General features: G+C 52.3%; 2 protein-coding genes across 4 annotated transcripts in view; one reads left to right on the top strand and one right to left on the bottom strand.

Moving 5' to 3' along the window:
- The window catches only part of CCN5 (cellular communication network factor 5), a 13,152-nt gene extending 931 nt beyond the window's left edge, over positions 1 to 12,221 (top strand). For 2 of the 3 annotated variants that reach the window (XM_010346891.2, XM_074406573.1), the window contains exons 3-5: positions 3,701 to 3,917; positions 8,884 to 9,138; positions 11,526 to 12,221. In XM_010346891.2, the coding sequence (XP_010345193.1) occupies positions 3,701 to 3,917; positions 8,884 to 9,138; positions 11,526 to 11,746 (693 nt within the window). In that variant the 3' untranslated portion in view covers positions 11,747 to 12,221. Of the gene's footprint in view, positions 1 to 3,700; positions 3,926 to 8,883; positions 9,139 to 11,525 lie in introns of all 3 variants that reach the window. The other variant, XM_074406574.1, reaches the window with a different exon arrangement.
- The window catches only part of ADA (adenosine deaminase), a 138,881-nt gene that overhangs the window by 108,075 nt on the left and 18,384 nt on the right, over positions 1 to 12,422 (bottom strand). Inside the window, exon 2 of the transcript XR_012519362.1 lies at positions 745 to 925. The gene's annotated coding sequence lies outside the window, so the exon portion shown is untranslated. The remainder of the gene's footprint in view (positions 1 to 744; positions 926 to 12,422) is intronic.

The following is a 12,422-nucleotide window of genomic DNA, read 5'->3' on the forward strand; positions in this document are numbered from 1 at the left end:
GACATGCTTGGCCTGACTCTGAGCCAGGATTTGAATGGGTGCCTAACTGATTGGAAGGTTCATTCTGCAAGGACATCGATTCTGCTGGACTCCTAGGCAGTGAGTGGCCCCCTCGCTAGAGGGGGACAGGAGACACCTCTGTGGAGCAATGGCCTTATCCCGGAATGCTGTGCAGGACATTCACCAAAGAGCTTGTAGAACATCTCCCTTATCTAACATGCACAACGACCCCATAAGGAATTATGATTCCCAGCTTTCAGTCAAGTGAGGCTCAGAAAGGGTAAGCAACTTGCCCAAAGCCACACAGCAAAGAAAGTTCAGAGCAACAGAGGAGAACCATGGTGGAGCCCAGAATAGACATGGCTGTAGGGGAGAGGCACTCCAGTCTGTGCCTCCCCAAGCCCAACCTGGAACACAGCTGCTAAGCTTGTCATCCCCTCAACAAATACTGAGTTCCCAGAACCGTGGAATCGGCCCCACCACAAGCCACGATCTCACTGTATTTTCACGCTCCTTTGAAGAGCATGGGCAGAAGATTCTCTCCCTCAGGCTCCAAGCACTGGTGCCAGGGAAGGCTGAGAACCATGCTGGCATCCTGCCCTGCTGTGTGTTCTTCCAAAAGGGATGGGTGGGATGTGGTGCCAGTGTGGATGGCTTGGGTAGTTGGAATAGGGGTCTTGGGGTTCTAGGGGGAAAAGGGGCCCAGGATGATGAAAGACCAAAGTAAAGCTGTTCCAGACTCACCATTAGGGTGAGGCTTACGGGAACATTCTTCTCTGGTCCCAGGAAGCAGAGACTGCATGGACACTCAGAGACGTAGTCACCACGAACATGGAAAGCCACAGCAACCCTCCGAGAGAGAGCTCTATGTCTTCCAGGCTGGCTCCTGGGCTCCTGGCTGTGGACCGGACCAGGAGGCAGACACCTGGGCACAAGCAAAACCACTTTGATCAAGGACTGGCCAGGACCTCATTTAATCTCCATCATCACAGAAATAGGTGGTCTCTACTCCACTTTACAGAGGAGAAAACGGAGCGTCACCTCCACATTCCAAAGCTGTTCATCCATGTGTCCAGTCACGTAGCAAGTCAGTGGCAGAAGCTGAATCTCAATTCTTGCCCAAAAAACTCCATGTCCAGTGCTCCTACGCCAGATATCATGAGTCTCGGCTCCCCTCCCCACAGATATCATGGCAAGGCCCTGGGGAAACCGAGGCACAATTGGACAACTTGAGTTTGGGTCTTGGATGTCAGTTTGAGCTTGGATGTCAATCCTGATTCCACCTCTTACTGGCTGTATTACTACACTCTTTGAGCTCCAGTTTTCTCCTCTTTAAAATGGGCATAACGATGGCACCTCACATTGGAGAGGGAAATGACACAACGGGGCACATGGCATACATACGGCATCGCATGTGATCATTGTTCACTAGAATAGGTGATATCATTCATAGCCTCTCCTGGGCATCCGGGCTTACAGAGTCCTGTGCCTTTCAAGCATGCAGTAGAGGGAGCCCACGGTGGGAGCCCAGGTGCACAGCTGCTGGTCTGTTTCCTGGCACTGCTGTTTTCAGGTGGGAAGAGACCTGAGAGTCACTTCTGCCAGTCCTCCCTCCGTTCCCACAAGCCAAGGGAGCTGAACCTCTGATTTAGAAGGGAACCCCAAAGCCCAGACTGTTTTTATGTGAATCACCTGTGGATTTATGAAAATGCAGATTCGGATTTATTACATACAAATTTGGCTTCAGATTTATAGAGAGGTTCCAGAAGCTGCCTCTCTAACAAGCTCCCAGGTGATGCTGCTTCAGCTAGTTCAGACCACACCTTGAGGGGCGAGGAGGCTAGGCGATCGTCTCTAGAATCTGAACAGCCTGCAGCTATGGGACCACTCCCTCGTGAGGCAGCCAGGCACCTAGCTCCGTGAGTCTGTCTGCTACGGAGTGCTGTCTCAGTGGGGGCCGTGATCACGTCCTGCTCTGGGCCCCCCACCAGAGGCTGGTCAGCCAGTTTGCAATGGCTCCTGGTGGCCAGTGTGGGAGTTGCTGGCAACTGAAGTCAGGTTTGCAGGATTGCGGGTGGCGGGGGCACTGGGCGGGGCAGAGGGCAAGGCAGGGCAAAGGGGTCATTGCCTGCTTTGGAGCTGCACAGGAGAAAGGTCATTAATTCCATCATTCTAAGCTGCAAGGCTCCCCTCCTCTAGTTAAAACCCTCATCCCCTAAGGATCCTCCTAAACTCAAACTTGGCCCCCCACAGATGGGCCAAATGGGGAGCGTCTTGAATGATACTTCCTTCTTGGTCCCCACCTTAAATGGGCAGACAGGAAGCCCTTGGCACCCGATGTATGGTTTGGTTGTTTCTGTGATGTGGGTGGCAAGGGTCAGGCAGGTCACTTGGGCTGAGGCCCTGATCCTGTCACTGTGCAGTGGGTCCCTGGTTTAGGTATTTCCTGTTACAGACACAGTCTACCCCACCTCGTGACCCTGAGTCCTCACTGAGGAAGCAGGACCTGGGATGTCGCCAGCCCTGAATCAAACACACTGACTGTGGCAAGTCCCTGTCTCTCTCTGAAGCTCAGTTCCCCCATCTGTGCCTGGCAGGGGGAAGAGGTTAGACAGGGGCAGAGGTGCTGAAAACCTAGCTGAGCTTCAGAAGCCACTGGACAACCTGTTAAAAAGACAGATTCCAGGGCCCTGACTCTGGGACTTCTGATTTTGTAAATCCCACAGTGGGTTTGGGGTTTGGATTTTCCCAAGTCTCCTGGCTGATGAGATGTGCATTCAGAGCTGGGAAACCTGCTGAATGGATCCAAAGGCCAAAAACATCCGTGATACTGTTCAATTTGTTCAGTCCTAAGATAGGTATCCATACGCTGGAAAACGTACCAGACCCTGGCATTTTCATCCTTGGCTTGTTGCTTTTGCCTTTCTGTAAGCTCCCAGAGGGCAGGGGCTAAGCCCTCTGCTGTAATTAACAGCAACGCTCATCACAACTAAGGACACTGAGCGTCTGCTGCACGGCAGGCCCTGTGCTGAGGGTTTGCTGCGCACCGGTTCATGTACGCCCCACAGCAAGTCTCTGAGTTAGATACTTCGAGGAAACTGAGGCTCAGAGAACTTAAGTAACTTCCTCGAGGTCACTCAGCTAATAAGGGGCAGAATTAGAACTAGAATTCTAGCCAGGTGCAGTGGCTCATGCCGTTATCCCAGCACTTTGGGAGGCTGAGGCGGGCTGAAAGCCTGAGCTTGGGATTTCAAGACCAGTCTGGGCAACATGGTGAAACCCCGTCTCTACTAAAAACACAAAGATTAGCGGGGCATGGTGGCATGTGCCTGTAGTCCCAGCTATTCGGGAGGCTGAGGCACGAGAGCCACTTGAACCTGGAGGCGGAGGTTGCAATGAGGCTGGGATTATGCCACTGTACTCCAACCTGGGCGACAGAGTGAGACTCTGACTCAAAAAAAAAAAAAAAAGGTGGGGGGGGGGCTGGAACTGTAGCCCAGAGTCCTTGCCCATAACCACAATGCCATACTGCCTCTTAGGGCATGCCATGGGGCTACTGGCCTTGGAGGCCAGGTCTGCATGGCTCTGAGGCTAACGTGTGGACCCCACACTGCCCAGCCTGGCAGAGAGGTGGCCATTTGTGAGGGTCTTACCGCCCATCTCGAAAGCTGTGGCTGATTCAGGTCTCTTGTCTCTTCAGGTGTGTGCCCAGCTGTGCCCGATGCCATGTGCCTGTCCCTGGTCACCTCCCCGATGCCCGCTGGGAGTACCCCTGGTACTGGATGGCTGTGGCTGCTGCTGGGTATGTGCGCGGCGGCTGGGGGAGCCCTGCGACCAACTCCACGTCTGCGACACCAGCCAGGGCCTGGTCTGCCAGCCCGGGGCAGGACCCGGGGGCCAGGGGGCCCTGTGCCTCTGTAAGCAGGTTTGCAGGACTGAGGGGGGTGTCTAAGCGGGGGGGGGGTCAAGGCCGTGGCATCCTGAATCAAAGTGCAGCCCTCCTCTCTCTACCCCGTTTGATGCTCACTTCAGGTACCCCGTCTGTTCTAGCCAAACCTGGTGGTCCAAGGCTCCCCACCCCCTCCTCTCCTTTCTTGGCCTCTGCTTAAACCATCCCACTACCCCAGTAACCGTCCTCTATCACTACCTGTCTGTATCATTGCCAACTTTCAAAGCCAAGTTCAAACAGCTTCTCCCCAGATTCTTCAAACCAGATGCCACTGTTCCCTTCCCAGGATCCTTACAACGCTTTGAGGAAAAGTACCATCTCTTCTTCAGGGCAAAATATGTGTCCAGAACTGTGCTAAGCACCCACTACAAAAATCACATCATCCTCACAGCAACCTTAGGATGGGAAGTACTTTCAGACCCATTTTATGAATGAGGAAACTGAGATTCCCTAGCATTAAGGGACATGCTTCATGTCACACAGCCTGGGACCAGATCCAACAGGCTCTAAGGAACTTTTCATTCTGTCTTCTCTGAGCGTGGGAACCCTCAGAACACTGCTGGAATCCTGGGGTTGCTGCGTCTTCACCAGTCACCTGAGCATGTTGCATTCCTCCCCACTCTTGATATCCTCCGATGCTTTGGGGCAGGGTTTTGCAAGCTGGCTATAGTGACTTGGTGCCAGAGAATTCTTTGCTTTGGGTGGGTGTCCTGTGCATGGGGTCGGTGTCCTGTGCATGGGAGAGTAGCCTGTGCATGGGGGGGGTGTCCCCTGCATGGGAGGGTGTCCTGTGTGTGGGGGGGTGTCCTGTGCGTGGGGGGTGTCCCCTGCGTGGGAGGGTGTCCTGTGCATGGGAGGGTGTCCTGTGCGTGGTGGGGTGTCACATGCATGGGGGGTGTCCCCTGCGTGAGAGGGTGTCCTGTGCATGGGAGAGTGTCCTGTGCATAGTAGGACTTCTAGCAGCACCCCCAAACTCTACCTACTCAATGCCAGGAGCACTCCCATCCTCCAAGTTGTGACAGTCCGTCTTCAGACAGTGCCAAATTTCCCCAGGGGGCAAAATCTCCAGCCGAGAACCATCCCTTTGGAGAAATGCAGAGACAAGAGCGTGTTCTTCTTTTTTCCCCTTTTAAAATAATAAGCCTTGTAGAACAATTTACCTCTTTCATCTACGAGCATGTCACACTTTTACAAAAATAAGAACGAGAGAGAGAGAAAAGCTCATGAATCATTGACAATGAATCTATCTGTAGGAAAAGCCTTGTTAAAAAACAACAGGCCAAGCATAGTGGTTCATGCCTATAATCCTAGCACTTTGGGAGACTGAGGCGGGAGGATCACTTGCCCCCAGGAGTTCTAGGCCAACCTTGGCAACGTAGTGAGATCCTATATCTATTTAAAAAAAAAAAAAATTAACCAGGTGCGGTGGCATGTGCCTGTAGTCCCAGCTACTTGAGAGGCTGAGGTGAGAAGATCACTTGAGCCTGGCTGTTTGAGGCTGCAATGAGCTGTGATTGCACCCCTGGGCAACAGACCAAACCCTATCTCAAAAAAAAAAAAAAATAGCTGGGCATGGTGGCGCGTGCCTGTAATCCCAGCTACTCAGGAGGCTGAGGCAGGAGAATTGCCTGAACCCAGGAGGCGGAGGCTGCGGTGAGCCGAGATAGCGCCATTGCACTCCAGCCTGGGTAACAAGAGCGAAACTCCGTCTCAAAAAAAAAAAAAAAAAAAAAAAAAGTAATCCATGTGAAATGCTTTATTTACAAGTATTGAAAGGATAAGGAGGGTGACTCGTTACACTGAGGGAGGATTGCTTATGAAAATGTATCTGAAAAACAATTGAGATTGTAACACTTTGCTTACAAAGCCATTATTTACATTACCCATGACACGTGTAAACAGCACCCACAGAGTTTATTTTACACTTGCGCAGCCCTTACCACGTGCAAGACACTGAGGGCTTCACAAATATAAACTCATTTCATCTCACAACCACATGAGGTAGGTATAATGTCACCCTTCTCTTATAAATGGAAAAAAGAGGTACAGAGAGGCTAAGCAACTGGCCCAAGCTCACACAGCTCATAAGTGGCAGAGCTGAGATTTGAACTCAGGGAGCTGGCTTCACAAGCTCCATTACTCAACTGCCTGACATGCAGCACATGATTAGTAGATAGGCTGTGATTGTCGATACCTTTATTAAGGGACTTTTCTTACTCCATCTTAATTCAGACTTCAAACACCTGCAGGTCACGGGCATACTTGGGTGCCTGGTCCTTCCCAAAACTCCCCACCTTGGTCTGGCAACATGGTGGGTGCTCATGAGTGTTTAATGATTGAAACTGAATTTAGAGGCTGGGAACTGGTGAACCCCAAAGGTGAGTCAGAGTCCAGCTAAGACATTGCAGAGGCTCAGTATAGGGCTTTGCAGGGAACGCGCTGCCAAAAACCTCAGTCCTATCACTTACTCGTTGAATGTGGTTCTCTAAGGGCGAACTCTAAGCTGTGAGACGTGCTGCAGATTCACCATCGTGGTAACGGTACATCCAGTGCCGGGATCCTGATCTCCCGCCCTGCAGATCAGCCTCCCCGTCCATCCATCTCATGGCTCAAGCTCAAGACCTTGGGGTCGTTCTAGACGTCTCTCTCTCAATCTCTCTCTCTCTTTTTTTGAGACGGATTCTTACTCTTTCACCCAAGCTGGAGTGCAGTGGCATGATCTCCACTCACCGCAACCTCTGCCTCTTGCATTCAAGTGATTCTTGTGTCTCGGCCGCCCAAGTGGCTGGGATTACAGATGCATTCCACCATGCCTGGCTAATTTTTGTATTTTTAGTAGAGATGGGGTTTCACCATGTCGGCTAGGCTGGTCTGGAACTCCTGACCTCAAGTGATCCACCCGCCTCGGCCTCCCAAAGTGCTGGGATTACAGGCGTGAGCCACCGCACCCAGCCTAGACATCTCTCTTTTCTCACCTCCTACATATCATCCACCAGCAAATTCATCATGCTATTTCCAGCATCCGACACTCCCGTCCCTTCTGCGGCTGCCACCCTGGTGTGAGCCCCGTCATCACTGGCCTGGGTTTTGCAGTAGCCCCATAACCATCTCCCTTGTTCTGTCCTTGCCCCTGGTCTATTCACAACACAGCAGTCAGAGAGAAGCCCTGTGTCAGATCACCTCCCTCCTCTGCCCCAAGCCTTCTGGTGGATTCCCACCTCAGAGTAAAAGCCGAAGTCTCCTGTGGCCTCTGAGGCCCCTCGGGATCTTGCTCCCGCTTCCTCTCTGACCTCCTCTCCTCCTGCTCTCTGCTCCAGCCGCATTGGCCCCTTGCTGTTTCTTAAATACCCCAGGGTGTGGTATTTGTGCTGCTTCAGGGCCTTTGCACTGGCTGTTCCCTCCAGCAGCGTTATTTCTCAGTGAGGCCTTCCCTGCTGGAGGAGTCGATGGCTAGGGGATGTAAAGCATTCCCCACCAAGCCTGGCGCATAGCAGATGCTATGTGGAAGCATAACCCCCTCCCATTTATTGAGCATCTGCTATGAGCCAGGCTTGGGGCAAAATGCTGTAAGTCCCCTAGCTCATCTAATCCTCCAGCAGCCTTGTGAGCCGGGTACCAAGGCTCAGAGAGACAAAATAACTTGCCCCAGGCACCACAAGTGGCATCCAGAGTTTGAACCTCAGTCTGTGTGGTTCCGAAACCCCTGCGTGTGTGTGTGTGTGTGTGTGTGTGTGTGTGTGTGTAGACCCACTGGAAGGTATTCTCAGAAGAGCTGGGAGAACCTGCTTGCTAAGGAGTCCTTTCCCCAGACGCAGCTCAGCGGCCACCCAGGTCTCACACACACGCTGATCCCCATCTGCACTTCCTGAGCAGCTCACACACCTCTCCAGAGCTCTTACTTCATTCTGTCTTGGAGGTGAGGCCCTCACACCTGTCCCCCGCCCTGCCCGTGAGTCCCTCCAGGCAGGACCTGTCCTCTTTCTGTCTAGGAGCACAGTGGCTGGTACACAGGAGTGAAACAGTAAATACCTCTGGAATGTTCAGGAGTAGGGCTGCTCCATCAGTGCCTCTCATGTGCCAAGCCTATGCCAGTTATTCATTCAAGGGGCCTTTCCTGTGGTCCTATGTGTCGAACGTAGGCCCTGAGCCCGCTGGAGAGATGCAGGGATGGACACCGTCAGCCCCAGCCCTCACAGAGTTCATGTCCAGTGGAGGAAGTGGCAGTAACGCCCATACCTTGAGGGCTTCATTGAAAGAGTGTTTCCTGGGTACCTAGGCCATGCCTAGCACTGTGTGCTAGAGGCTGCGCACCTGTCACCCCAGGGAACCTCAAGGTACAATTACCAAGATCAGCATTGCTGTTGTTCAGCCACTCAGAGAAGTTAAGTAACTTACTCAAAGACACACAGCCAGCAAGCTAAGTCCTGATCTGATAGTGATGACTACAACACAACCCGTGGAGGATGAGGTTGTTGCATGAAATCTCAGTGCGCATAGGCCTTTAAGCGTTATCAACAGATAGTAATTATACTAATGATAATAGCAGAGTAGCTAGGACGTGCGGAAGGTTTACGTTGGGATCATCATTCCGAGTAATCTATACCACCCTGGACAATAAGTACCATTATATCCCAGCTTGCAAATGAGGAAACGGCCAAGAAGAAGTGAAATCACTTGGCCAGGTCCACAGTTAAGAAAGAGCGGAGCTGGGGCGGTCGGTCCATGCCCGTCTTCTTGCAATCCCTGTGCCAGGATCCAGGGTGCCCCAAAAGGCTGGGGGAGGGCTGGGGAGAGGCGTATATCCCAGCAGGAGCCCTGAACAGGGCTCAGCTACTGTGAGGCTGCTGCCTCCCCCAGGGGGATCTGGGTAGCTCTGCAGAGAGGCCCGTGCGGCTTTGCGGGTCACCGATGGGGGTGCGGTTTCTCCTCCGCAGTGGCAGAGGAGGATGGCAGCTGTGCGGTGAACGGCCGCCTGTATCGGGAAGGGGAGATCTTCCAGCCCCACTGCAGGATCCGCTGCCGCTGCGAGGATGGGGGATTCACCTGCGTGCCGCTGTGCCCCGACGATGTGCGGGTGCCCAGCTGGGACTGCCCCCACCCCAGGAGGGTCGAGGTCCCGGGCAAGTGCTGCCCTGAGTGGGTGTGCGACCAAGGAGGGGGACTGGCGGCCCAGCCCCTTCCAGCCCAAGGTGAGCGCAGTGCTGGTCCAGGCCGGGGCAGGACTGCCTGGGGGTGCCGAGGACCACCTGGGGGGTGGGCAGGGTGGGGCTTCCTGGGTGCTGGGAGAGGCAGAAGCCAAGGAGGAAGTTAAAAGAGGGGTAGAGGGCGGGCACGGTGGCTCCCGCCTGTAATCCCGGCACTCTGGGAGGCCGAGGCTGGTGAATCACCTGAGGTTGGGAGTTTGAAACCAGCCTGGCTAACAGCAAAAACCCGTCTCTACTAAAATTACAAAAATTAGCCGAGCATAGTGGCGGCACCTGTAGTCCTAGCTACTCGGGAGGCTGAGACTGGAGAACAGCTTGAACCTGGAAGGCAGAGGTTGCGGTGAGCCAAGATGTGCCACTGCACTCCAGCCTGGGCGACAAGAGCCAAACTCCGTCTCAAAAAAAAGAAGAAAGAAAAAGAAAGAGGAGTGGAGGGTCAGCAGGCCTCTTTAAAACTGATAAACAAAAAGCCCCTGCCGTTGAGATGTACAATTTACAACCACAAATAATTAAAAATAAAAACTGGGTGACAGAGTGGGGAGAGGAAAGGAGGGTTGGGGTACATGAACCAAATTCTCACATTTCAGAGATGTAACAGAGGTAAGCTCTTAGAATATATGACATGACTGTATTTATAATATATGGATACATATTAATAATATAATATTTATTATTGTTTGGGGTTATTAAAAAAGAAACTCAAAACTGAACCAGGTAAGGTGGCTGTTCTGGGAGGTGGGCCTGGGGGCGCTGGAGATGGAGAGAAGAGTTACCTCCCACCATCCCACTAAAAGTCTTCAATTTTAGAGATTTTTGTTGTTGCTGTGTTGTGTTTTGAAAATTATTACACGAACGTGACGTTTTCAAAAAGGCAACTGAAAAGAGGAGGATTAATTTCATAAATGCTGCTGCCACCCTCAAGAGGCAGTCGGGTGTCATGGGTCAGGTGCGTGGCATGTGACCAGCCTCGCCACCTCCTCATTGCTGTGTCTCTGAGAAAGTTGCTTAACTTCTCTGTGTCTCAGTTTCTCTCGCTGTAAAATGGGGACAATAAGAGCATCCACTTCATGGCATTGTGAGAACCACATGAGTTTGTGCAAACCAAGCAGCTGTAGCAGTGCCTGGCACATGGTACGGTATCAGAGGTAGCTGTTACTATCCCTGTGATGGAATATTACATAATTATTTAAATACACAGAAAAACACCAATGAGTTTGCCTTATGGATAAAAGCAGGATAAGAAGGCGTATTTTGACCCGACACGGTGGCTCAAGCCTGTAATACCAGCATTTTGGGAGGCTGAGGCAAGCAAATCATGAGGTCAGGAGTTTGAGACCAGCCTGGCCAACATGGTGAAACCCCATCTCTACGATACAAAAAAATTAGCTGGGCATGGTGGGTCGGTGGGGGGGTGGTGCCTGTAATCCCAGCTACTCTGGAGGCTGAGGCAGGAGAATCACTTGAACCTGGGAGGTGGAGGTTGCAGTGAGCCGAGATTGCGCCACTGCACTCCAGCCTAGGTGACAGGGTGAGACTCCATCTCAACAAAAGAAAAGAAAAGAAAGAAAAGAAAAAGAGGTGTATTTCCAACTCAATCTCCACTAAGTGTGTCCCTATGCATGTATACAGACGTATCTACACATATACAAGCATGCACAGCACACACATGTGGGTAGGAATCAGAGTTTCTTAACCTCAGCATTAGTGACAATTGGGGCAAGTAATTATTTGTTAGGGGGCTTCCCTTGCAGTGCGGGGGCTTAGCAGCATCCCTGGCTTCTGTCCACTAGATATGAGTAGCATCCCCCTAATTGTGATGACCAAAAATGTCACCAGACATTGCCAGACCTTTCCCGGGAGGCAAAATCCCCCTAGCTGAGGACTACTGGCATAAAAGACTAGAAGGAAGGACACCAAAATATTCACAGAGAGGGAGCTGTGGAGCAGAGAAAAAGCTAGACCACGGCGAACCTGCCTTCTTGCTCCAGGCACAAGAATCCTGGAATCTTCAGCATCCTTGCCACCAGTCAAAGCACCACTCCACACAGCTGGGCACGCCCTGCCTGTAAGATGCTGTTTATCCAAAGAGAAGAGAAAGCCACGGTTCACTGAGGGACCACGGTGAGCCACACACTCTGGCTGCCAAATAACTAATATTTATGGGGATCTTATAAGTACCAGGCGCTATGCTAGGCACTTCACGCCCATTATTTTATCCAGTGCCATCCACTGTGAGGAAATTTACATATGAAGAAACTGAGATGCAGAGAGGCTGAGCCATGTGACCAAGATGGCCATGGCCACTGGTGGGGGCTGCTGATTGAGCTGCCGAGCTCTGCCACTCTGTGCTAACTCTGGTTCTTTCCCCCTAGGACCTCAGTCTTCTGGCCTTGTCGCTTCCCTGCCTCCTGGTGTCCCCTGCCCAGAATGGAGCACAGCCTGGGGACCCTGCTCAACCACCTGTGGGCTGGGCATGGCCACCCGGGTGTCCAACCAGAACCGCTTCTGCCGACTGGAGACCCAGCACCGCCTGTGCCTGCCCAGGCCCTGCCCACCCTCCAGGGGCCGCAGACCACAGATCAGGGCCTTCTAGAGCCGGGCTGGGAATGGGGACACGGTGTGCCTGGGCCCTGCGCTGATGGCAGATGGCCCCTGCCCAGGTCCTTGGCTGCAGGCAACACTTTGCTTGGGTCCACCATGCAGGACACAAATATTAACATGCTGCTTGGTCTGCCTGGACCCCGGGGTACAGTGGGAGCATAAGACCCAGTCCCCTTTCCTCTAACTCACTGCCTAGGAGGCTGGCCAGGGTGTCCAGGGTCCTCTGGCCCATTCCCTGCTACACACACAGCCTTTATCAAACATGCACGCGGGTGAGCTTTCTCTCCAACTTCCCCTGGGCAAGAGGTGGGACAAGCGTTCCCTTAATACTGAGGCTGCAGCAGGTGCTGCACTGGACTGGCCATTTTTCTGGGGTAGGATGAAGAGAAGGCACACAGAGATTGTGGCTCTCCTGCTGCCTTTTCCGAAGTTTTGTAAATCGTCCCTGAATACAAGCCTATGCGTGATCTTGTGTGTCAGACCTGTGTTTTCTGAGAAAGCCCTCCCATCTAGGCAGAATTCAGGCGAGGAGTTCTCTGTGAACCTCACAAGGTGAAATCACACAGTTTCAAAGAAAGCCAGAAGACAGGCCTTTAAGTGAGCCATGAAACCCAATTTGTATTAATAATAATTAACATTTCTTTTTTTTTTTTTTTTTTTTTGAGACA

Source organism: Saimiri boliviensis, chromosome 9 (assembly GCF_048565385.1).
Source record: "Saimiri boliviensis isolate mSaiBol1 chromosome 9, mSaiBol1.pri, whole genome shotgun sequence".
NCBI classification, from domain to species: domain Eukaryota; kingdom Metazoa; phylum Chordata; class Mammalia; order Primates; family Cebidae; genus Saimiri; species Saimiri boliviensis.